This window comes from Delphinapterus leucas, chromosome 20 (genome assembly GCF_059928025.1).
Source record: "Delphinapterus leucas isolate spDelLeu-1000000601 "Yukka" chromosome 20, BTC_Dleu_Yukka2, whole genome shotgun sequence".
Lineage (NCBI taxonomy): Eukaryota > Metazoa > Chordata > Mammalia > Artiodactyla > Monodontidae > Delphinapterus > Delphinapterus leucas.
The window spans coordinates 5,198,729-5,223,158 of record NC_143148.1 but is presented as its reverse complement, the minus strand read 5'-3'; the positions used below and the strand labels follow the sequence as shown (position 1 = coordinate 5,223,158).

The window sequence follows — 24,430 nt, the reverse complement described above, 5'->3', positions numbered from 1 at the left end:
TCAGGAGACCACTCTCGTTTCAGTTAATTTATCGTTGACATGTATGCATATGTGCATGGATGTGCAAGTCCATGGTTTAGATAAAAGACATCATGATTTTAAATCTATAGATATCTTTTTGCAGTTCATATTATATCTTTAATATATTCACTGGCCTTGAATTTTTTCTACAGTATCATGTTCATGGTTTAAATAGTAATAAGATTACTAACATTTTGTGTGTATGTGTGTGTGTACACGTATATAATGAACTTTTAGGCTGTTCCATGTTGTTTACCTTGAACTTCTTTAAAGTTTTCTCAGGTAATCGTCTGTCAATGAAATTTTAATGCTCTATGTGTTACTTAACTCTTTGATTTTTAAGCTTCAGTTCCAGAGCCCAACCATGGTGTAGCCCAACCAAGTTCATGTGCTTAGTGTATGATTCCTTAGATTGCTGAACTCAGTCGAGTTTTTCAGAGTGTCTCTGACACAGTTTTCTCCTCTGTAAGTTGGGAAAAGATCTTTCTTTAATGAGCTTTGATGTTGTAACAACATTTAGAGTAAAGCATAGCATATAGGAAGTGTTCATATAATGTTCCTCTTTCTTTTTTTTTTTTCTTTCGCTGTACGCAGGCCTCTCACTGCTGTGGCCTCTCCTGCCGCGGAGCACAGGCTCCGGACGCGCAGGCCCAGCAGCCATGGCCCACAGGCCCAGCCGCTCCGCGGCATGTGGGATCTTCCCGGACCGGGGCACGAACCCGCGTCCCCTGCATCGGCAGGCGGACTCCCAACCACTGCGCCACCAGGGAAGCCCATAATGTTCCTCTTTGCTGCTGTTACCATCATCATAGTTGGAGGTCTTGAGCTTTCTTTATAGAGCCACTGTGGACTCTGTTGTCTCTGAAGACACCACTCATGTTCCTCCACCTCCAGGAGGATGATTATCCCTCAGTGTATAGAACGTAATATCTAACACTTCCACATGGACAACACGGTGTTGAATTTTTATTTGCATATATTTTATGTATTGCCCACAAGAATGAGAAGGGTCAATCGATTTGAAGGATATTGTAATCTCTATGACAAAGCATAAGAAATTAAAATTAGACACCCAGTTAGCTTCAAATACCTTTCCATGGATCTGTCAGAATACATACTTCAACCTAATTGATCTTTTACCTCTACTCATTTTGTATGGAAATAAGAACTCTCCTCACGTCCTCTTGGTGAAATGTTTTTTTATTTAAGGGACAGTTGACATTGAGTGATGTGGCCATCGAATTCTCTCCAGAAGAGTGGGAATGCCTGGACCTTGCTCAGAGGGCCTTGTACAGGGACGTGATGTTGGAGACCTACAGGAACCTGATCTCTGTGGGTGAGGATAACTTCCCTCCAAAAGTCGGGAGGGTATCTTTGCATTTTCCCTGGTTTGCCTTTTGGAATCCCCTGCCTTGCTTAACTGAGCTCAAAGCCACGTTGACTGAGGCATGGAAACCTTCTTGATTTAGCATCAGGAGTTTAAACATGCCCTTTCTTCAGATGATCTGGCCACTTCGCGGTGCACCAGGAGTTTTTTAAGTGATTAAGTGTGTCTAATGCCCAAGTGGAAACTTTTAAAATATTTCATTCCCTGTGCTCTACCTCTGTGCTTTTGATTCAGTACCTACTGGAAGAGAGTTAGATGTCTGCATATTCCATCGTTCCCTCTGCATTGAGAAGGAGGCAAGCGGTCGATGAGTTTGTGAAATATGTTTCCAGACCCACCGCAGCATTAGTAGTGTCTGGGAAACTCTACCAAATGGGAGAGTTGTTTGCGAAAACAGAAATCTATTCGTTGTCAAGTCTGAGAGGAAATTTTTCTTCTCCCTTAGTTATCACTCGGTCCCTCAACATGTAAAATGTATTCTTCCCCCTCCAGTGGTGTGGGAGCCCCACCAGAGACAAAGGCAGCCTTTATCATGATCTGCTGCCCTCGGCTCTCTGGCCCCTGTGAACTTGTTGCTGCTTGATTTTGAGAGCGTGAACAGAGTTTTTTTTTTTTTGCAGTACGCGGGCCTCTCACTGCTGTGGCCTCTCCCGTTGCGGAGCACAGGCTCCAGACGCGCAGGCTCAGCAGCCATGGCTCACGGGCCCAGCCGCTCCGCGGCATGTGGGATCTTCCTGGACCGGGGCACGAACCCGTGTCCCCTGCATCGGCAGGCGGACGCTCAACCACTGCGCCACCAGGGAAGCCCCAACACGGTTGTTTTAAAGGGGTCTGTTGCTCCCTCAGCTCTCCTTTTGGACTTGATTCCCTTGGATGCTCAGTTCTCAGTCCCTATAGATCAGAGCTGATGCCTCCAGACTCCAGCCCCTGAGCCTTTCTGGGTTCCACCCCCATCTTGTGTTCTTTGAAGACTTAATCAGAAGATGGGAAAACACTGGCTGCTCTTTCATTCCATCTGGCACCTCAGAACCTGCAAGGAGCTGTCTCAAGCCCTGTCTGCTTGTTTTGCTACCTCAGCCATTTACTCCTTTGACTAATATCTCCACATTCTGCTACCAGAGTTTGGTAACAGCTGTTCTACTTTAAGTTGCTCTTAGTATGCCTCTTTTTTTAATTTTACTTTATTTTTATTTATGTATTTATTTTTTTGTTGGCTGCACTGGGTCTTCATTGTGGCGCGCAGGCTTCTCTAGTTGTGGCGGGCGGGCTCCAGAGCTCGCGGGCTCAGTTGAGGCAGCACTTGGGCTTATTTACCTCTTGGCATGTGAGATCTTAGTTCCCCGACCAGGGAGCGAACCTGCGTCCCTTGCAATGGAAGGCGAATTCTTAACCACTGGACCACCAGGGAAGTCGCAGCATGCCTCTTTTTTAAAAAATATATTTTGCACATAAATGGGATCATTCAGTTTTATTCTTTCTCTGAATAATTTTACTGCGTATATACCCTCGTTGTCCATCTGTGCTGTTAAAAATAGCAGGACTTTTTTCTTCTTTATGTATAAATGAAATTGCATTCTGTGTATCTCCCAGATTTGTTCCCCATCCATCTGTTGGACAGTTAGGTTGTTTCAATGCCTGGGCAATTGTGATTACTGCTGTTATGAATGTGGGAGTGCAGGTATCTTTTTTTTTTTTTTAATAAATTTATTTATTTTACTTATTTATTTTTGGCTGCATTGGGTCTTTGTTGCTGCGCACGGGCTTTTTCTAGTTGCGGCGAGCGGGGCCTACTCTTCCTTGTGGTGCGCGGGCTTCTCATTGCGGTGGCTTCTCTTGTTGCGGAGCACGGTCTCTAGGTGCGTGGGCTTCAGTAGTTGTGGCTCGCGGGCTGTAGAGTGCAGGCTCGGTAGTTGTGGCGCGCGGGCTTAGTTGCTCCACGGCATATGGGATCTTCCCAGACCAGGACTTGAACCCGTGTCCCGGGCATTGGCAGGCGGATTCTTAACCACTGCGGCACCAGGGAAGCCAAAAGTGTAGGTATCTTTTAAGACAGTGATTTCATTCTGTTTGATACATTCCCAATAATGTAATTGCTGCATTCTATTATAGTTTTGTTCTTTTTACAGTATTCTGGAGAGCTTTTGTACTTTTCAGTTTCTTTGTATCTGTATGTTTTTATATGGAAGAAACTCTTTTTGATGGCCTTATTGTAGTTTTTCCTTTAGGTTTCGGCTAAAACATTCTTTCACATCTCCTGGGATATTATGTGTGTACTTTGTGATTATATGCATAGAAATGGGGCCTATGGAATATTCAATTTGATACCTTATGTAGCAAATAATGTAATAAATGTAAACCTGCTATATTGCTTCAGTGTCCCATTCTCTCTCTTTTTACATCCCTTTTGTTTTGGCCCCATACCCAGAGTATAATTTCCACAGTTATAAATGGAATCGTACTGGGACCTCCCTGGTGGTCCAGTGGTTAGGTCTCAGCTCTTTTCACTGCCGTGGGCTCAGGTTTGATCCCTTTTTGGGAAACTAAGAATCCAGCAAGCTGCATGGCATGGCCAAAAAAAAAAGGAATAGTGTTGTGTTACTTGCTGGGCCAATTCTTCTTTTCTCTTTTTTTTCCTTAATTAATTTTTAAAATTTAGTTTAATTTTTTTCTTTTTGTAAATTTATTTATTAGTTTTGGCTGCGTTGGGTCTTCATTGCAGTGTGCGGGCTTTCTCTCATTGCAGTGGCTTCTCTTGTTGAGGAGCATGGGCTCTAGGCATGTGGGCTTCAGTAGTCGTGTCATGTGGGCTCAGTAGCTGGGGCTCACGGGCTCTAGAGCGCAGTCTCAGTAGTTGTGGCACACGGGCTTAGTTGCTTCGCAGCATGCAGGATCTTCCTGGACCAGGGCTCGAACCCATGTCCCCTCCATTGGCAGGTGGATTCTTAACCACTGCACCACCAGGGAAGTCCTTTTCTTTTAACCTCATTATTTTTAGTTGCCTCATACAGTTTTATTCACACATATATGCAATCACAAGCTATGATACCCCATGTTTATTATTCCCTCTCCTCCACTCAGTCCCGTTATCAGTCCTGGTCTTTCTTTACATGGTCTCTCTCTGTCTCTCTTTTTGTATTCTTTCTTTCTTTATTTATTTATGGCCACACCCCGTAGCATGTGGGATCTTAGTTCCCTGACCTGAGATGGAACCTGCACCCCCTGCTTTGGAAGCACATAGGCTTAACCACTGGACTGCCAGGGAAGTCCATTTACATTGTCTCTTGATGTGGATAGAATCACTGTCGTTGGTCACGTATTTAAGTTGTTCTCTTGATCTCCCCAGTTTCTGCAGCACTTCATCATCCATCCCACCACCTTCCTCATTACTCACACTGTAAAAATGATTCCCTTTCATCCACTTTTTCAGTAGATGACCGAAATCAATATGTGCAGCCGTGATGACTCAGAAACCATTTCCAGTAGGGATGCTTGAATAACAGTATTAGTTACATAGCTCACTTCTTCTTGCATCTCCCTTAAGATTTCCTTTTTAAACTTCTGGTATTTGTGTGTTTACTGTTCGTTGGTATGTGCTTTGTGGTCACCGTGGAAAATACCCTTTTTTGAGAGCTAATGTAAGTTTTTCCATTTGAATGTTTTTGTCACAGTGGTTGAAACGATGCTACGTTGAACTTAATTTGAATTACGTGTAATCACTCTGTAGTGAAGAATCCTATTCTTTACTGTTCTTCAAAAATTTAACATCATGGTTGAAAAGTTTCATAACTCTGTTTGATAAAAGTGTTACTTTTGTTTAATATCATATATTCAACGTGAAACATTTATTCATGCAGTGTAATGAATAGGAAATACATGGTTCTTTATATCTTGTAGATATTTCTCATATACACATGGTAAGGAAATTACAGCTAAAATCAAACATTGATAGAGGAGGAGTATTCCAAACAGTGATTTTGGGAAGACATGAAATCCAGGAACCTTTTTACCTCTCGGAAATACAGGAGAATATGTTTGACTTTGGATTTCAGTGGAGACATGATAAAAGAAATTACAGAAATATCCCTACATCCCATAACCAAAATGTCACTGATAGAAGAAGTCAGCATGGTGGAAGGGATGTGGGAAAGAACCATATTGGAAATAGACTTGTGTTAAGCCTTCAGGATGAACTGCATATGTTTAAAAGTAAACAGAAAATTGATGATTTTAATAAAGCTAAGAAGAGTATCAGCAGTACTTCCTCATTTTCACCAGTTGAAGGAATTTCTCCTCCTGTCCAAACCAACATTTCTAGTATATATTTTATGCATCCTTCAATACTGACACAAGACCAGAGCCCACACAGGGAAATACCTTACAATGAGTATGGCAAAACGTTTCATCAGGGCGCAAATCTCAGGAGTCATCAGAGAATCCATATGGGAGAGAAATTACATAAATGTGATGTATGTGACAAGGTCTTTAGCCGAAATTCAGATCTTGTAATTCATCAAAGAATTCATACTGGAGAGAAACCTTACAAATGTAATGAGTGTGGCAAGGTCTTTAGTACAAAAGGAAAGCTTTCAGTTCATCAGAGAATTCATACTGGAGAGAAACCTTACAAATGTAATGAGTGTGGTAAAACCTTTAATCAGAGCTCAGTCCTCACTCGACATCGGATAATCCATACAGGAGAGAAATTACATAAATGTGATGTATGTGACAAGGTCTTTAGTCAAAATTCAGACCTTGTAATTCATCAAAGAGTTCATACTGGAGAGAAACCTTATGAATGTAATGAGTGTGGCAAGGTCTTCAGTCAGAAAAGAAAGCTTTCAGTTCATCAGAGAATTCATACTGGAGAGAAACCTTACAAGTGTAATGACTGTGGTAAAACCTTTAATCAGAGCTCAACCCTCACTCGACATCGGATAATCCATACAGGAGAGAAATTACATAAATGTGATGTGTGCGCCAAGGTCTTTAGTCAAAATCCAGACCTTGTAACTCATCAGAGAATTCATACTGTGGAGAACATAGTGTCTGTGGGAAAATCTTTCTTTCTTCCTCAGGCATCCGTAGGCATGACATAATCCATCGAGTAGCAAAACCATATAAATATGACGTATGTGACAGTCTTTCATCAAAATGCTGTCCTTGGACTTCATCAGGAAATTCATACTAGAGAGAAACCTTAAAAATGTAATGAGTGTGTCTCAGTCTTTAGTCAAAACACAAACCTTGCAAGTCATCCAACAGTTCATAATAGTGAGTAATCTTACAAATGTAATGAGTGTGGCTAAAACCTCTCATCAGGGCTCACACCTCAGTAGGCATCAGATAATCCGTACAGGAGAGAAATTACATAATTGTGATGTATGCGGCAAGGTCTTTGGTTAAAATTCATACCTTGCAATTCATCGGAGAATTCATACTGAAGAGAAACCTTACAAACGTAATGTGTGTGGCAAAACTTTTCATCATGGCTTAACTCTCTGGCATCATCAGATAATCCATACAGGATCCAAACCATATAAATGTGATGTGTGTGGCAGAGTCTTTAATCGAAATGCAGTCCTTGCACTTCTTCAGAGAATTCTTACTGGAGAGAAACCTTACAGATGTCTTGAGTGTGGCAGGGTCTTTTGTGAGAAGACAACCCTTACGAGGCATCAAGAAATTCATATTGCAGAGAAACCTTACAAATGTAATGCGTGTGCCAAGGTCTTTAGTCAAAAACCCCAACTTCGAATTCATTGGAAAATACATAACGGAGCAAATTACAAGAGTAATGATTGTGGCAAAGTGTTTAGTCAAAATGCAAACCTTGTACGTCATCAGAGAATTCATAATGGTGAGAAGGCTTACAAATGCAATGAGTGTGGCAAGGTCTTTCGTCAGAGTTCAGCCCTTCCAAGTCTTAGGAGAATTCATAATGGTGAGCAGTCTTACACATGTAATGAGCATGTCAAATTCTTCAGTGTGCTTTCAAGCCTGACTTAATGCCATCAGGCAATCCATATTGGTGAGAGACTTTAATAATGTAGTGATGTGACGAGGCTTTTAGCAGGTGTCCCCATCTTATGCTTTATTAGAAATTTCATTCCTGATTGAAACCAGTAATTGTAATTATTGTGGCCTGGCCTTTTGACGAGGAATGTATTCACCGAAGAATTCATTCTGGAGATTACCTCATGAATGTATGAATGCGGAAAACCTTCACTTGGGGCTCACATCCTACTACTCATTAGACAGTCCATACTGAGCAGAACATTACAGCATTACTCTACCTTGGGATGCTATTTTTTTAAACACTCCTTAATACCTGCTCTCCATTCTTGAGTATGCAGTATATGAATGTATTTTTTCTTGTTCTTTTATGTGTCTAGATAAACGTCATGGTGTGCACCTTGATTTAGGTGAAGAGAAACTAGGAAAATAGTAAGCATATGCAAAATAGAAAAATTAAAAAATCATGCAGTATCACATTTTTCCTTTATTGTGCTCAGTGAAATAACTTTTAGGGCTCTATGTTCATGAGTTTTCTCTTCAAAATGAACCACATACAATGGGGACATTTTTGTTTGGTGGATAAACTAGAAATTTCATGTATTCACCCTTAAGACATGTTTTTGTTGTTGCTGGTTTGCACTTGTGACCATTCAGTGGAATAGGGTGGAACCCCACACAGAATGTGGTTTCGTTATTGAGACTGATATTTATATGGAAGTGTTATGAGAATGTTTGTTATATAATTCAGCTTTCCATGGGAAGGGTGGAGACTTCCAAGGTGTTCAAAAAATGGTTGAAGAGAACAGGGAATGGTCAATGGCTTCGTGTGTTAAGGAGATCACTTGATGAGATTTGAACTTCCAGTTTGTATCAAAGGAGGGAGTCCTCAGGTTGTTGTTTTTTTTTTTTAATTAGTTTGCCCACATAGGTAGAATAGGAAGAGGTTGTCCTGCTGCCCAAAGCTGTCAGTAGTCCAACATCATAAAATGGATTCAGACTGTTTAACAAAACAGCGAATGTTTACTTTTTTTTTTTTTTTTTTTTTTTTTGCGGTACGGGGGCCTCTCACTGTTGTGGCCTCTCCCGTTGCGGAGCACAGGCTCCGGATGCGCAGGCTCAGCGGCCATGGCCCACGGGCCCAGCCGCTCCGCGGCATGTGGGATCTTCCCGGACCGGGGCACGAACCCGTGTCCCCTGCATCGGCAGGCAGACTCTCAACAACTGCGCCACCAGGGAAGCCCCGAATGTTTACTCTTGAAACTCCTGATTTCTTTTTTTTTTTTTTCTGATTTCTTGATTAGGAAACAATACAGTTTTCTTCATGCTAATAATTTATTACATTTCTTTACCTGAGGCACACGTATGTTCCATTGTGCAATATGGTTTTTGAAAATGCTTGTAAAACACTGTTTAAATCAATTGCCCAAGGTGTTTTTACCCTAGGTTAATAAAAATTAATGTTTGGACAAGGAATTGTATTCAGTCTCCTGGAAGAAACCATAATGGAAAGGAATATTAAAAAGAATGTATATATGTGTATAACTAAGTCACTTTGCTGTACAGCAGAAACTAACAGAATGTTGTAAATCAACTATACTTCAGTAAAAATATTAATGTTTGGAAATGTTTACCAGATAATATATGTAAGCAATTTTTTAGAAGAGCAGTTATCCATAGGGTATCAAAATTTTATTCTGCAGTGTTTTTACTAAATGTCTTCTTGTTTAGTTTTATAATTTTACCTTTAAACCAGTGATTACCTTTGAGCTAATATTTGTACAGGTGTGAAGTTTAAATGGAGTTTTTCCCCCATTGTGAACATGTTATTGATTACTGCCAGTTTTTGAAAATCCTTCGTTTATTGAATTGCCTTGGTACCTTAGTCAAAAATCTGTTGGAAGTACAGTGGCCCTTGAACAGTGCAGTGAGTTAAAGGTGTTGAGTCCCGAGTAGTCAAAAATCCACGTATAACTTAATATTGGCCCTCCATATGTTCTGCATCCTTGGATTCAACTGAGTTGTGACCTTGTAGTACTGTGATAGTTTGTTTTGGGAAACATGCACTTATAAGTGAATCCACACAGCTTAAACCTGTGTTGTTCAAGGGTACGCTGTACTCCTGTAGGGCTGTTTCTGGTTTCCTCATTCTGTTCTGTTGGTCTGTGTGTCTGTCACTCGACAAATCCCACACAGTCTTGATTACTGTCACTGTATTATAAATCTTGTTATTGTGTGGAGTGATTCCAACCACTTCAGATATATTTTTTGCCCACATAGTATTTTTCAGATATATCAGCTCTTCTATTTCTTTTGCCTTCCATATTTATTTTAGAAAAATCTTGTTTGTATCTTCAAAAATTTTGTGGAGAAATGCATTAAACCTGTATGTCAATTTGAGGTGATTTGTCATCATTTCTATGTTGTGTCTTACCTTCAATGAATATGCTATGTTTCTCTAGCAATTCACTGTGGTGTGTTTCTCTAAAATGACTTAAATTAAATGTCATCTTTGATTTCTTTCAGACCACTGTAGTTTTTCATATAAAAGTCCATGTTTTGTTAGATTTACACTTTTTCTTCTAGTTTTACTTTTCTGAGCATTTAAAGAAAATACTACATTTTTAATTTCAGTATTCATTTGTAAATTGCTACTATATAAAATTTCAATAAATTTTTGCATGGTGTACTTGTATCCTGACACCTTGCATCGTATACTCTTTCTAGAAATTTCTGTAGATTCTTTTTTTTTTTGTGGTACGCAGGCCTCTCACTGTTGTGGCCTCTCCCGTTGCGGAGCACAGGCTCCGGACGCGCAAGCTCAGCAGCCATGGCTCACGGGCCCAGCCACTCCACGGCATGTGGGATCTTCCTGGACCGGGGCACGAACCCGTATCCCCTGCATTGGCAGGCGGACTCTCAACCACTGCACCACCAGGGAAGCCCTGTAGATTCTTTTGATTTTCCATATACATCATTTCTTTAAAATTTCTATTTCTTCTGTAACAACTTACCACAAACTAAATGCCTTAAATCAACATAGATTTATGCTCTTGTTGTTCAGGAAGGTAGAAGTACAAAATGAATCCAAAACATTGTGAGTCTGACTCCATTTTTGAGGTCTGACTACAGACACCTTATGACTCGGTACAAGCTCTTCCTCTTCTGCCCATGTTATTAGGGCAGGCTGATAATAAAGCCTGAGCGCTCCATCCCTTGGCAGGACTTGTAGGTTCACACCACAAGCAAGTACCATCACCACAGCCCAGTCTTGTATCCACTGTAACGCAAGAACATCACCATTCTCTGCTCTGTTTTCTCTAGCCATTTTGGGAACAACTTGGTCCACCCTGGTCTCCACAGAAAGCCCTCCAAACTAAACTTTGTGTGGGGTTCCATCTTTTTCCAGCAGAGAAAGCAAAAGTGCAGGGACTTCCCTGGTGGCACAGTGGTTAAGAATCCGCCTGCCAATGCAGGGGACATGGGTTCGAGCCCTGGCCCAGGAAGATCCCACCTGCCGCGGAGCAACTAAGCCTGTGAGCCACAACCATGAGCCGGCGGTCTAGAGCCCACGAGCCTCAACTACTGAAGCCTGCGTGCCTAGAGCCGGAGCTCTGCAACAAGAGAAGCCACCGCAATGAGAAGCCTGGGCACCGCAACAAAGAGTAGCCCCCACTCAGAGACTAGAGAAAGCCACGCAGCAATGAAGACCCATCGCAGCCAAAAATAAATAAATAAATTCATTAATTTTAAAAAAAAGCAAAAGTAATTAACAACAAATAGGGCTTCCCTGGTGGCGCAGTGGGTAAGAATTTGCCTGCCAGTTCAGGGGACATGGGTTCAAGCCCTAGTCTGGGAAGATCCCAGTTCTGCAGAGCAACTAGTCCTGTGCACCCCAACTACTGAGCCTGTGCTCTAAAGCCTGCGAGCCACAACTACTAAGCCTGTGCACCACAACTGCTGAAGCCTGCATGCCTAGAGCCCATGCTCCACAACAAGAGAAGCCTGCACGCAGCAACGAAGACCCAACGCAGTCAAAAATAAATAAATAAATGTATTAAAAAAAAAATACCCTTTTAAAAAATCCTTAAAAAAACCCCAACAAATATTTTGGAGAGTGCATACGTGAAATTTATAATTTATAAATCCCATTGTGTATGTTCATTCTTAGAGGAAACTCATGAACCTTGATCTTTTCTGGTTATTTCTCTGAGCACTGCAACACAAAAGATAGATTGTGTCCTTTTAATCCTTATTTATGAAATGTTCTTTTATTTCCTCATAGTTTTCATATGCTTACTATATTTCTGTTTTCATGTAGATATGCAAACCATGGGTCTAACTTCAGCACTAAAAAAGGCATGTAAAAATATAATCTTGTGTATATTCAGGTAAGGAGAGGCAGTTTGTAGGGAGCTTGAATCTGAAGTTTCACCGACTTGGTATTTTCATAGCAGTCCCAGAAATAATCAGGGATACACTTAGGAGTTCATAAGTCAAATGCAGATTATGAATGTATATTTCCAAAGTTGAATGCCGTTTTATATATAACATGGAAAGAAATTGTTTAGATGCCCCTCAACCTAGAGAGCCTAACGATGTATTATGTATTGTGAAGTGCCCCAAAGAGGTGGGATACTCTGGGGTCAATAGAAAGCTTATGACTCATTCAGGATTATAAAGGAAAGATTACATTACATTAATTTTTGAATCCCTCACAAGCATGCTTTACTCTAGTTCCTTTCATTAAACTATCTTCTGTAACACCATGTCTTCAGTGTCTAGAAATAATACTAATTTTCATTAATAAATGATATACAACAGCTATTCCCTTTTAAGAGGACAGAAGACCATTGTTCCCCTCCATTTTTTCTGCCATCGTGATACTCATATGAAAACTTCATTCTCTCAGTGTCCAGTTGTACTGTGTTTCACGATCATCTGGTAGGGTAACCCTTTCCTATAATCATCAATAGCCCTCAGTCACAGCAAATCTAGAGAAGGGGCAATGAGCGCAAAAAGCACTATATTTTAGATAATAGTTTTATATCTATACTCTGCCCCTCCCCATGCTGTCAAGTTTATTTATAACATTGCACCTTAAAGTGAGTGTCCTAGTTTTTCACAGTAACCTGGATATGAATAAATCCCACCTAATGAAGTAGGTCCTTTCATCTTACCCATCCCTTCCCTAAAACCATCATGGTCATGAAAGAATAGCGAGTAACGAAAGAATAACAGCAGATTTCAAACTTCAGGTTATAGGTCGTTAATAAGAATACACCGTTTTCAAGAAACTTCAAGTAATTGAATAAAAACATTTAATAATATGCAGATAATTAGACTTTTCCACGGGTATCCTTGATTCATTGATAGACACCATCTCATGAGGTTTTTTTTTATACAGCAGGTTCTTATTAGTTGTCCATTTTATACATATTAATGTATACATATCAATCGCAATCTCCCAATTCATCACACCACCACCACCCTCCCCCCGCCACTTTCCCCCTTGTCCATACATTTGTTCTCTACATCTGTGTCTCTATCTCTGTCCTGCAAACCGGTTCATCTGTACCATTTTTCTAGGTTCCTATGACATATATGCATTAATACACGGTATTTGTTTTTCTCTTTCTGACTTCACTCTGTATTATAGTCTCTAGTTTTATTATTTTTTTCAAGTAGCCTTTTTTTTTTTTCTTCCTGTTGTTCCATGCTGCTTGCAGGATCTCAGTTCCCTGACCAGGGATTGAACCCAGGCCATGGCAGTGAAAGCACCGAGTCCTATCTGATCCTGGTTGATCTTAATCTTTTTTTTTTTTTTGGTTGATCTTCATAAGTAATGAACCTAGTTCCCCTGAGTGTAAACTTCCTTAGCGTTAAGTCCATTGAGAGCATTGTTTGAACATTTATCTCCATTACATTTGTCATTTCTTTCTAGTATGAATTCTTCGTGCCGTATGCTGAGGTAATTGCTGAAAGGCCTTGACTCACTTGTACCGTTTCCATATTATATGAATACTTCCATGACCACAAAGCTGTGTATTGTTTACAAAGTTGATCACACTCATTACATTTGTCAAATTTCTGGAAAGAATTCTATTATGTTCCAGAAGGCTTAAAATTTGGATCAGCTTTGCCATATATTTGTGTGTTTTTTTCTCAAAAATGTATATTCTGATACCAAGTGAGGTATGAGCCCTGGTTCCTGGCTTTGCCGCATACATTAGTTTTATATGGTATCTCTCCACAATGGAGTTTGTTTTTATTTAAAAAAAATTTTTTGTTTGTCTTTTTTGGCCATACTGCATGGCCTGTGGGATCTTAGTTCCCCAACCGGGTATTGAACCCGGGCCCTCAGCAGTGAAAGCGCCGAGTCCTAACCACTGGACTGCCAGGGAATTCCCTCTCTTTTATTTCTAATTGGAATACAGGTGATGTACAATATAATGTTTCAGGTGCACTATGCGCTGTTTTAATATTTGTATACATTATGAAATGATCACCACAATGAGTCTAGTAGTCATCTTGTCCCCAAACAAAATTATTATGACGTTATTGACCATATTCTTTATGCTGTATGTTACATCACTGTGACCTATCTATTGTGCAGTTTTAAATGTGATCCTCTTAACTTTTCTTTTTTTCTTTTGGCCGTACCGCCTGGCATGTAGGATCTTAGTTCCCTGACCAGAGATCTAAACCGAACCCCCTGCAGTGGAAGCATGGAGTCTTAGCCACTGGACCACCAGGGAAGTCCCTGAAATATGCCCCTCTTATCTCACCCCTTTACCCCTTTCTCAAAATCATATGTTTGTTCTACCAGTCTCTCTTCACTGTATTCCACTTTTTTTTTAATGCCATATATAAGTGAAACCGTGTGGTACTTGTTTTTGTCTGACTTTTTTCACTTAGCATAGTACGTTCTAGAGCCATCGGTGTTGTTGCAAATGGCAACATTTCTGAGCAATATTGCATTCTATATATATACACCACATTTTCGTTATCAGTTTGTCCGTCAGTGGTGCTCAATGCAGTCTTCACATTAGATGGATAAGGCATTTTGTAAATACATGTGTGTTCCCTGACCAGAGATCCTCTTTCATATTATCAGGGTGGGGCCCAACTTTAATAAATAATATTAAGGATCTCTAGTATGTTCTAATCTGTATGTACCATTGAGCATCATGACTGAGTCCCCCCGTTCCTGAGGGCTGAGATCTGGGCTGAGGGTGAGGGGACTCTGCTCTGCGTGGGGATGGATCAGGGCTGGTCTGTGACCTGGAGGGGATTGTTGGGTCCAGCTGAGCGTCTCACCAGAGACCACAGTGACTTGAAGGAAAGTGTGGGAAAACTGCCTTGCTGGTCTCTGTGTAAGAGTTTACTGTGCTGAATCCTTCCTGCCCTGCTAAGGTTCCCACTGTTGTATGGTGGAGTCTGAAACAAAGGGTTCTGAGAAAACACACAAGTTGTCAAGTTGGGGGAGGAAAACACTCGCAGCATAAGGCTTCAGAAGCTATTTTGTTCATTTCTAGCTTTTTGGTTGGTTTGATCAGTTCAGAAAGTGTTTCGCAAAGAGGCAATTTTAGAATTTTGTTCCTGTTTGGAAGCTTCCAGGTACCCATGAAAATAAATATACCATTCGTCTTGTTTAATTTTAGAACTGCAGTCTTCAGATTTAGTCTTAAGGGAAACGAGTGTTGGGAGATGGAATGATAGTCATAATGGCCACTGTAATTCTGGATTAATTTTAGTTTGTTCAACCCACTTGGTAAAAATGTGCATGTGTAGCGTTCATACTTTTGATGCAGGAAGGAAGACCCCTTCCAGGACCCAAGAGTGGGCCCTTGTCTAACACTCGGAAACGAATTGTCCGAGGAGACACACGTACTGACAAAGCAAAAGACTTTGTTGGGAAGGGGTGCCTGAGTGAAGAGCAGCAGGGTAAGGGACCCCAGGAGGACGGCTCTGTCATGTGGCTCTCAGTCTCAGGTTGATGGTCGTGGGGTTAGTTTCTGGGTTGTCTCTGGCCAGTCATCTGGCTTGCTCCATTTTTGGTCTGCCTCAGGGTCCTTCCTGGGGTGCCTTTTCTGTGTCAGATCTTAGTTCCTGTTTTAACCTTTTGCCTTTAAGCTACCATGGCTCAGGCCCTTTGTCCTCCTTCAGTTCTAGGTTCTGAGAGGTCCCCACCATCCCCTCCAGCCAATCTCTGTCACATTCACCAGAGTTTATTGCCCCTGTATCAACCCCCCTCATCAGAAATGCCTTTCTCCATTGATCATTTGGAGTCTCCCCTTTTCCATTTGTTGAAGGGTGCACCGCGTTTCTCTTCCTCCCAGGATGGGAGGAAAAGATGTAGGCAGTCCTAAAAAGCCCTACAGAACTGGTGTCCTCATGCAGTGTCCTGAGGTGTCCCCATGTTTAGTGTGCTCTGTCCCTGCTTTACTGTAGCCCCCAGGTGTTCCGGGCTGTGCACATCCAGGGACCAGTCACCACCTTGGACAGGAGCTCTGCCTTCCGGCAGGTCATCTGCACAGTCAGCGATAGTGATTTCTCTGTGCTAAGGGTGCAGATGTTGGGAACCTAAGGGGGCATGTAGGAGGCCCCCCTCAATGAGCTAGGGTATCTTTTAATTACCTGTGAGTGGGGAGAACAGGAGCTAAAAACCCTGGGAACCGTCTGTCTTTGAGATTTCCTCACTATACTCAAATGCCTTTGTCACTGGACTTCATAACAACCCCAGTTGCGGGTCAGTTCTCCCAGGAGGGCCGACTTCTTAACCTTCATACTGAATGGCCAGTGTCCTTTAGGTGGCACTTTGTGTGTATTCCTGTTGTGATGGCTTTACTGAGAGGTCCTTGTGTCTTTCAGCCTTGTTTGCCCATGAGTGCTTTGGGAACAGGTAGAAAATTGGGGAAATCGGAGGGAAGCCTGTAGGGCTCTGCAGCAGACATGGCCGCAAGTCGGGGCATCAAGATGTGTGCACCTGTCCCTTGTGGGCTCAAAGGGTGTGTGGAGCTGTTGGCGAAGGGTGTCTCACTTCTGGCTGGAGCACCTGGAATTGGGTTTATGGGTAGTTGTGGGGGGCGTTGCATGGTTTGAGGTGCCATAGTGTCTTAGCTCAGGTTCCCTGGGACCTAGCTGCTGACACTGAGGTTTACGTGCATTTGTTTATTCGGATATTTCATGGTCATACCTCGGGAAGAAAGAAGGCAGTGGATTTAGGCAGAGAAAAACATTTTTTCTCCAACGTTAGATGTGTTCCCTGAGCTGAGCCTGCAGGAATCCTTCAGTGCAGGAGGGTGGGTGCCTTGTCCTCAGGCGATGGAGCTAGAGGGTGCCCTACAGCATCCACTCCACAAGTGACTTGTGTCGGTCTTTTGGGAGATCAAGGATCATTGTACAGGGGCACTGCTTTGGGAAAGAACTCTGGTGTCGTTATTAATTACTGCAAGTAATAAATCCTTCCTTGTCCAGGGGCGGGCATGGGGAGGGAATCACTGCTATTTTTAGAGTAATATAGGGAAAAGTTCAGAGATCATTTTGTGGGTTACCTTTTGTATTTTTTAGTATTTTGTGTTGCAAATAAAGTTTCAGATGCACTGATACAAAAGGTAAGAAAGAGAGAATTTGGAGTGTTTCCTTGGGAAATGGTGGGGTCTCTCTGTGGCATGTGCAACACTGGATACATCTCTTTTATGTAGTTTTTGGAGATGACAGTGTTTGGTCTGTGGTCACTATGAATGAAAATATGGTGTTTTGCATGTAGTGTTTCCTTAGGTGTCTTCATATGTATTTTTTCCTCAGGCATGATTTATTAGAGTTTGGAATGTTTTCTGGTATTTTATAGCAGGATGGAGTGGATCATTATGGGTTGTATGGAGGCTGTGTTGGACCCCATGAGAGTTTGTAAGTTCATTTGAATCCTGAAAGGAAATCATGAGTATAAACTTCAAATGGCAGTATGTTTTCATTAGATAGATTCTGGTAGGTTTGTGTCAGTGGACACAATTTGAGAGAGGCCAGTAACTTCTTGGATGTAGGGAAAATTTATTCCAAAAATCAGAGGGCCAGCAACCCTACAGTGATCAGTAGTACAGAGGCACATTCTTGGGAAGCTGTAGCTGCTACTTTCTTGCTGCCAGGCCAGTGCTGGTGTCCTCTCCCTACCTGTGTGAAACCTTCGAGTGTACACACACACAAACACACACACACATGACAGAGAACAAGGAACAATATAATTGTATAGAATTACTGTTAATTATTCTTCATACATTTGATAGAATTGTCTAATATCCCTCTTGTGACTTTTTAAATTTAGCATTTGTTAACTAGAGCCTCTTGATACCGATGGTTGTGCCGCAACTCAGTAAAAGACTGCAAGGGAACATGAAATGGAGGCGTTTATTACTCACAGGTCCTGGAGGAGGTACAAGATACAGCTGGAAGGAACACGTCAGAATTCAAGGAAGGGTGCAGGCAGAGAGCATGGGGCATGCCCTGAGGCACGTACCTTCATTAGGGTCCATGGATGAAATGTTTTGGCTTCTTGGGTTCAGGCTGCATTTGTCAGTGCAAACCAAAAAAACAGGAATTGGTAGGCTTCCTTGTTGGAAGCGTGTCTCATCCAAAGAAGAACCAGGCGAAAGCCTTGGGTGACAGGGGAAAATGGTTATCACAAGGGCAGTTGGGGGAGTCAGTCATAACAGGAACTTAAACTTGCTGTGACTCTGTGGGCTCTTCCATAGGATGTGTTGTCAGGGGAAAGGCTTGAGTCAGATCGAGATCCCTGTTGGCCAGTTGCCTACACCAAATAAATGCTGAGATCACCGTATTATGGAGTACTTTACCTAGCCTCTCCTGGCCACCATCTGTGATTTTAGATTTGTTTTCTGGGTGGTGGCGATTTTCAAATTAAAAATGTAGTCTGGGGGCGCCCCTGGTGGCACAGTGGTTGAGAGTCCGCCTGCCGATGCAGGGGACACGGGGTCGTGCCCCGGTCCGGGAAGATCCCACATGCCGCGGAGCGGCTAGGCCCGTGAGCCATGGCCGCTGAGCCTGCGCGTCTGGAGCCTGTGCTCCGCGATGGGAGAGGCCACAGCAGTGAGAGGCCCGCGTACCCCCCCCAAAAAAAAAAATGTAGTCTGTAATTCAAAGTAATTACTCAAAATGATCTGTTTCATAAGGGTGAATTGTGGCAGGTTATTCGTTTACCTGAAAATATTGTAATTAGGTTATTTCCCTATGTAAATATCATCATGTAGGCGTGTGATAAAACATACATTGTAGGTGTTATCAAACAGTTATTTCCATAAATATATCGAGGGTTGAAATGAAGTTTTTGCATAGCTGATAACCTAGTTTTAATTTCTTTAGGGTTTGTATTATGAAAGAGAATATATCTCCCTATAAAATGCCCTTAAAACATTGTAAAAATGATTATTCTTTAGATGAAACTAATCTTAATTTCCTCTGAAGACTGTATACTTTACAGGCTTTCTCATCCACACATAACAGAACTTTCAGAAATAGAAACAAAGACCTAGGGACTTCCTTGGTGGCAGAGTGGTTAATACTCGGCGCTTCCAATGCAGGCGGCGCGGGTTCGATCCCTGCTCAGGGAACTAGACCCCACATATATGCTTCAACTAAGAGTTTGCATGCCACAACTAAGGAGCCTGCAAGCCGCAACTAAGGAGCTGCTGCAACTAAAGACCTGGCACAACCAAATCAATCAATCAGACAATCAATATTAGGGCTTCCCTGGTGGCGCAGTGGTTAAGAATCCGCCTGCCGGTGGGTTCCCGCACGTCCGCCCGGCTCCCCCCTGACGTCAGCCTCGCGGTTCTATTTAAGGCCCCTCCCGCTCCCCACTCGGAGTACCCGAGCAGCTACCGCCAATTCCGAGTCCAGCCCGCCCGACGTGCACTCCTGATTCCTTTCGGTTCTAAGTCCAATATGGCAACTCTCAAGGATCAGCTGATTCAGAATCTTATTAAGGAAGAACATGTCCCCCAGAATAAGATTACAGTGGTTGGTGTTGGTGCTGTTGGCATGGCCTGTGCCATCAGTATCTTAATGAAGGACTTGGCAGATGAACTTGCTCTTGTTGATGTCATAGAAGACAAACTGAAGGGAGAGATGATGGATCTCCAACATGGCAGCCTTTTCCTTAGAACACCAGAAATCGTCTCTGGCAAAGACTATAATGTGACAACAAACTCCAGGCTGGTTATTATCACAGCTGGGGCATGCCAGCAAGAGGGAGAAAGCCGTCTTAATTTGGTCCAGTGTAATGTGAACATCTTTAAATTCATCATTCCTAATATTGTAAAATACAGCCCAAACTGCAAGTTGCTTGTTGTTTCCAATCCAGTGGATACCTTGACCTATGCAGCTTGGAAGATAAGCAGCTTTCCCAAAAACCGTGTTATTGGAAGTGGTTGCAATTTGGATTCAGCCCGGTTCTGTTACCTCATGGGGGAAAGGCTGGGAATTCACCCATTAAGCTGTCATGGGTGGATCCTTGGGGAGCATGGAGACTCTGGTGTGCCTGTATGGAGTGGAGTGAATGTTGCTGGTGTCTCCCTGAAGAATCTGCACTCTGAATTAGGCACTGATGCAGATAAGGAACAGTGGAAGGCAGTTCACAAACAGTGCTTTTGAGGTGATCAGACTGAAAGGCTACGTACACATCCTGGCCCATTGGACTGTCTGTGGCAGATTTGGCAGAAAGTATAATGAAGAATCTTAGGCGGGTACATCCGATTCCCACCATGCTTAAGGGTTTCTATGGAATAAAAGAGGATGTGTTCCTGAGTGTTCCTTGCATCTTGGGACAGAATGGAATCTCAGATGTTGTGAAAGTGACTCTGACTCCTGAGGAACAGGCCTGTTTGAAGAAGAGTGCAGATACACTTTGGGGGATCCAGAAAGAGCTGCAGTTTTAAAGTCTAATATACCACTTCACTGTCTAGGCTACAACAGGATTTTAGTTGAGGGTTGTGCATATTGTCCTTTATATCTGATCTGTGACTAAAGCAGTAATGTTAAGACAGCCTAGGAAAAACATCAGTTTCCTAACATTAGCAATAGGAATGGTTCATAAAACCCTGCAGCTGTATCCTGATGCTGCATGGCACTTATCTTGTGTGTTCCTAAATTGGTTCATGCAGAATAGCTCTACTTCCTCAGGTGGTACCACTGACAATGTTGCAGATGCTGCAGTTGCCCTTCAAACCAGATGTGTATTTAACTCGTGTTATATAACTTCTGGTTCCTTTAGCCAAGATGCCTAATCCAACTTTTTTTCTCCAATTAATCACATTCTGGGATTGATTATAAACCCAGTATTGTATGTCTTGTGCATAACTGTTCTAAAGAATCTTATTTTATGTACTATATGTATCAGAATAGTATACATTGCCATGTAATGTAAAAAAGAAAAATCTACATAAATAATGCAGCCAACTATCTAAGTGTTATACCAACTAAAACAATAAAGAAACCTTGAACAGTGGGGAAAAAAAAAAAAAAAAAAGAATCCGCCTGCCAATGCGGGAGACACGGGTTTGATCCCTGGTCTGGGAAGATCTCACATGCCACTGAGCAGCTAAGCCCATGTGCCACAACTACTGAGCCTGCACTCTAGAGCCTGCGAGACACAACTACTGAGCCTGCACTCTAGAGTCCGTGAGCCACAACTACTGAGCCTGTGTGCCTAGAGCCTGTGCTCCGCAACAAGAGAAGCCACTGCAATGAGAAGCCTGCACATTGCAACGAAGAGTAGCCCCTGCTTGCATCAGCTAGAGGAAGCCCGTGTGCAGCCATGAAGATGCAATGCAGCCAAAAATAAAGTAAGGTTTAAAAAATAAATATTAAAAAAAAGGAACAGCTAAAATACGTTACAATTTCAAAATAAAAATCTTTCTAATTACAATTAAATTATTGTTAGTTATGTTTGACTTAAGTGTACTATGATATAAAGAAGTTTTTCTCAAAGATATTTGAAGGAAATTATTAAGTGTAGAATAGAAGTATTTTAAAGAGTAATGCCTTCTCATCAAAGGAATACAACGTTTCTCTTTCTCTTTTTATTGTATCTATATGAAATGCTGGATGCTAACTAAACTTACTGTCCTAATCTTTTCACAAGATACGTTAAGGCAGAGAATTCTGTGGTACACCTTTACTGAATAGTGATGTATCTCAAGTATTTCTCTGTTATACTCCGGGGGAAAGCAGGTTTTAAAAGGCAAAAAGAAGCAAAACAATCAAAAAATTTACCTAAAAAAGAATACTACAATTTATTGCTCTTTTTATAGCAACGGTTAGTGCCCTGAATTATCACATGCCTTAGTTCACCAGTCTCAGACCTCAGGTCTAGTCCCTGATTGTCTGGAAATGAGCAGAGCGTTGAGTTTGGCCTCCTGAGTGAGCAGGGAATAGAAACAGAATGTTCTGTAGAGTTTTCAGTGTGAAAAAGCCCATCCTACCCAGAGTTTTGTAATTCTGTCATTCTAGTTTGTAATAGAAAGACAAGTCCAGCTCTTGTTTCCTGAATTGCTTTTATTAGTTCTAACTGCAGGAAATGTTCCAGGCTCCAGTCGCCGCCCCACAGCTACCACTTGGAGACCCAAGTTTCCAGAGCTCTGAATTGCTTCAGCCTCACCAACGGGACTTTAGAGCAACCTGTTTTGGGGCGGAGTGGGGGAGCTTTTTATTTAAACCGTTTTTAAGTTAAGAGGAAACGTCTTAGTTTTTAATGAAAGTGACTGCCCTGCTCCCTGCTGCCAGCCCCGCCCTCTGGCCATCCCAGCATCTGGGCTCTCTCCTGGCCCCGCCCCTCGCACACAGCGCTCCGCCCAGGCCCCGCCCCGGGAGCCCCGCCTCTCTCCCCGAATTAGTAGTTACCTGCGGAACCAGAAACGGGCCGTGTTTTGAAGGTCACGGTACGAGGTAAGATGCAGAGGTAAGTTGCCCATCGCTAGTGAAGATCTGTGCTTCGCTGCTCCTCGTACTGCAACCTCCTGGCTTCGGAGTTACTATGAACCGTAAATCCCAGCATCCGGCCTCCTACCTAATAGATCCAGACGTCGCCGTTAGAGGTCGGGTATGTTTTCCTTTGGGCTTGAAATCGCTTTGAGGCTGGTCCCTGCCCTTCGCTTTACGGCCTTCAGTCCACGTAGACACGGTCTTTAGCGCCGTTTTCCTGCTTCAAACCTTCAGTGACCACCCCCCCAGGCCCACCCCGTAATGTCCTCTTCCGCGAGGTGGATTCGCGACCCCAGCCTCGCCCTCGCGGCCCCTGGAGGGCAGCGCCGGCCGCCCCGCTCCCGGACAGGCCGCGTCCTCTCCCCGGTCCTGGGGTTCTGGAGAGCCCGCCCCTCTCCTGAGACCCCCTCTCTCCCTCCCCGCCCCTCTGTCCTCGCGTCTCCAAAGGCCAACACTTCTGCTCCCCCGGCCTCCCCTTCGTAGTCAGCCCTTCCCCTCACCCTGCGAAGGGGGAGGTGACCTGGGCCAGCCGTGTGACACCCAGTGTTGTTTCTTCCCGAATTCCACTCGCTGGAAAGTATCTCTTTTCCGTTAGGCGGGTGTGTTATTCAGTCGCCATTTCTGGAAGCACGTGGGCGATGGGAAGTAGGAGGAGTAGAGACGGAGCGACTGACGGAGAAGTAGGAATAACTGAGATGTTGAAGGAATGGGGGAGAACCCATGGCATTGCAGCGTGGGAAGAGGGGCCCTGGATCACCAGTAGAAGGGAGGACAATACAGTGGCGAGGCACTTCACGCAGAGAGTGGCCGGAGAGAATGGAGTTTGAACCTTGGCCTTCAGAGCCAAGTGGCTCTGGGAGAGCAAGAGAGGAACAACTAGGAACTAGAAGAGCAGAGGAAGAGAGAGCCGATGGGAAGTACAGCCACCTGGTGGTGCCACAGACTGGGGCGGAAGGGACTGTGGCAGGGATGGAAACGCCGTAACCAGGGGATGAGAGACGGGGCCGAGATTGGGAAGAAAGATGCAGAAAGATACGGATATTTAGGACAGTCAGAAAGGTTGGGCGGAGAGAGCAACAGGAGGGGAAACAGGTCGCAGAGTGGGGCAGGACTGGCGTGAGGGAGGAAACAGGGAAGAAAAAGATGGCCACAGAGAAAGGAATAGGGAGACAGGTAAACCTAATGAAATGTAAAGATGTAGTAGTGCAGGTACAAGGGAGAAACAGAGTCCAGACGGGTGGTGAGTTCTTTGGATGTGGACAATTAAGTCGTGATATATTGATTTCTGGCTTTAAAATCTAATAAATGTAAATTTTGTTTGTTTGACTTACATAGACAAGGATCAGAATTGAAAAACTGGCTATAAGATTTGTGAATTTTGTAATTATTTGAATCATAAGATGACTTCCATATTCAGTTCCTATTCAGCCATGGGGCAGTGACTTGACTCAGACAGTTGTCCTTCACCCCCTTACATTTCTTGTCAGGGAGTAGGGGACTGGGTAAGAAAAAACTGTCAGCACATGGTACCTCTTGAAAGGAAGAGGCCCTTCGGGTGACCTTTTCAGAATTCATTTCCACCTGATTCTATTCAGTCAATTCAGACCTTCTCTGAAATGTGTCCCCTCTGGGCCTCAGGGAGCCTACTCGTAACATAGAGATGAGAGACTAGACCAGAAAATCTCAGTCTGAGCAACACTTAACCCCTGAATTCATTGGTGAAATTGGGTGTGTGTCTGTGTGTGGCAGTTCTTTTTCTTTGAGTATATATTTATTGCAAAGGTAATATCAAGCCTATGTGAGAATACAGACAAAAAGAAGAAAATGGAAATCATTTCTAATCCCACTCAAAAAAGATGGTATTAACCTTTTAGTATATATCATTATAGTCTTATTTTATGGATAAAGTTTTTTTTTGTTTTTTTTTTTGCGGTACGCGGGCCTCTCACTGTTGTGGCCTCTCCCGTTGCGGAACACAGGCTCCGGACGCGCAGGCTTAACGGCCATGGCTCA

General features: G+C 42.9%; 1 protein-coding gene and 1 pseudogene across 1 annotated transcript; both read left to right on the top strand.

Annotated features, from left to right (window-relative positions):
• The first annotated feature begins 5,302 nt into the window (after positions 1-5,302).
• LOC149744561 (uncharacterized) lies at positions 5,303-12,977 on the top strand. The gene is given in 2 exon segments (XM_089903482.1): positions 5,303-6,501; positions 6,548-12,977. Coding segments are annotated over 2 exon segments (2,049 nt in total). The 5' UTR covers positions 5,303-5,319; the 3' UTR covers positions 7,415-12,977.
• A 6,342-nt stretch (positions 12,978-19,319) lies between these two features.
• Positions 19,320-20,413, top strand: LOC111181026 (L-lactate dehydrogenase A chain pseudogene; annotated as a pseudogene).
• The last annotated feature ends 4,017 nt before the right edge of the window (positions 20,414-24,430 follow it).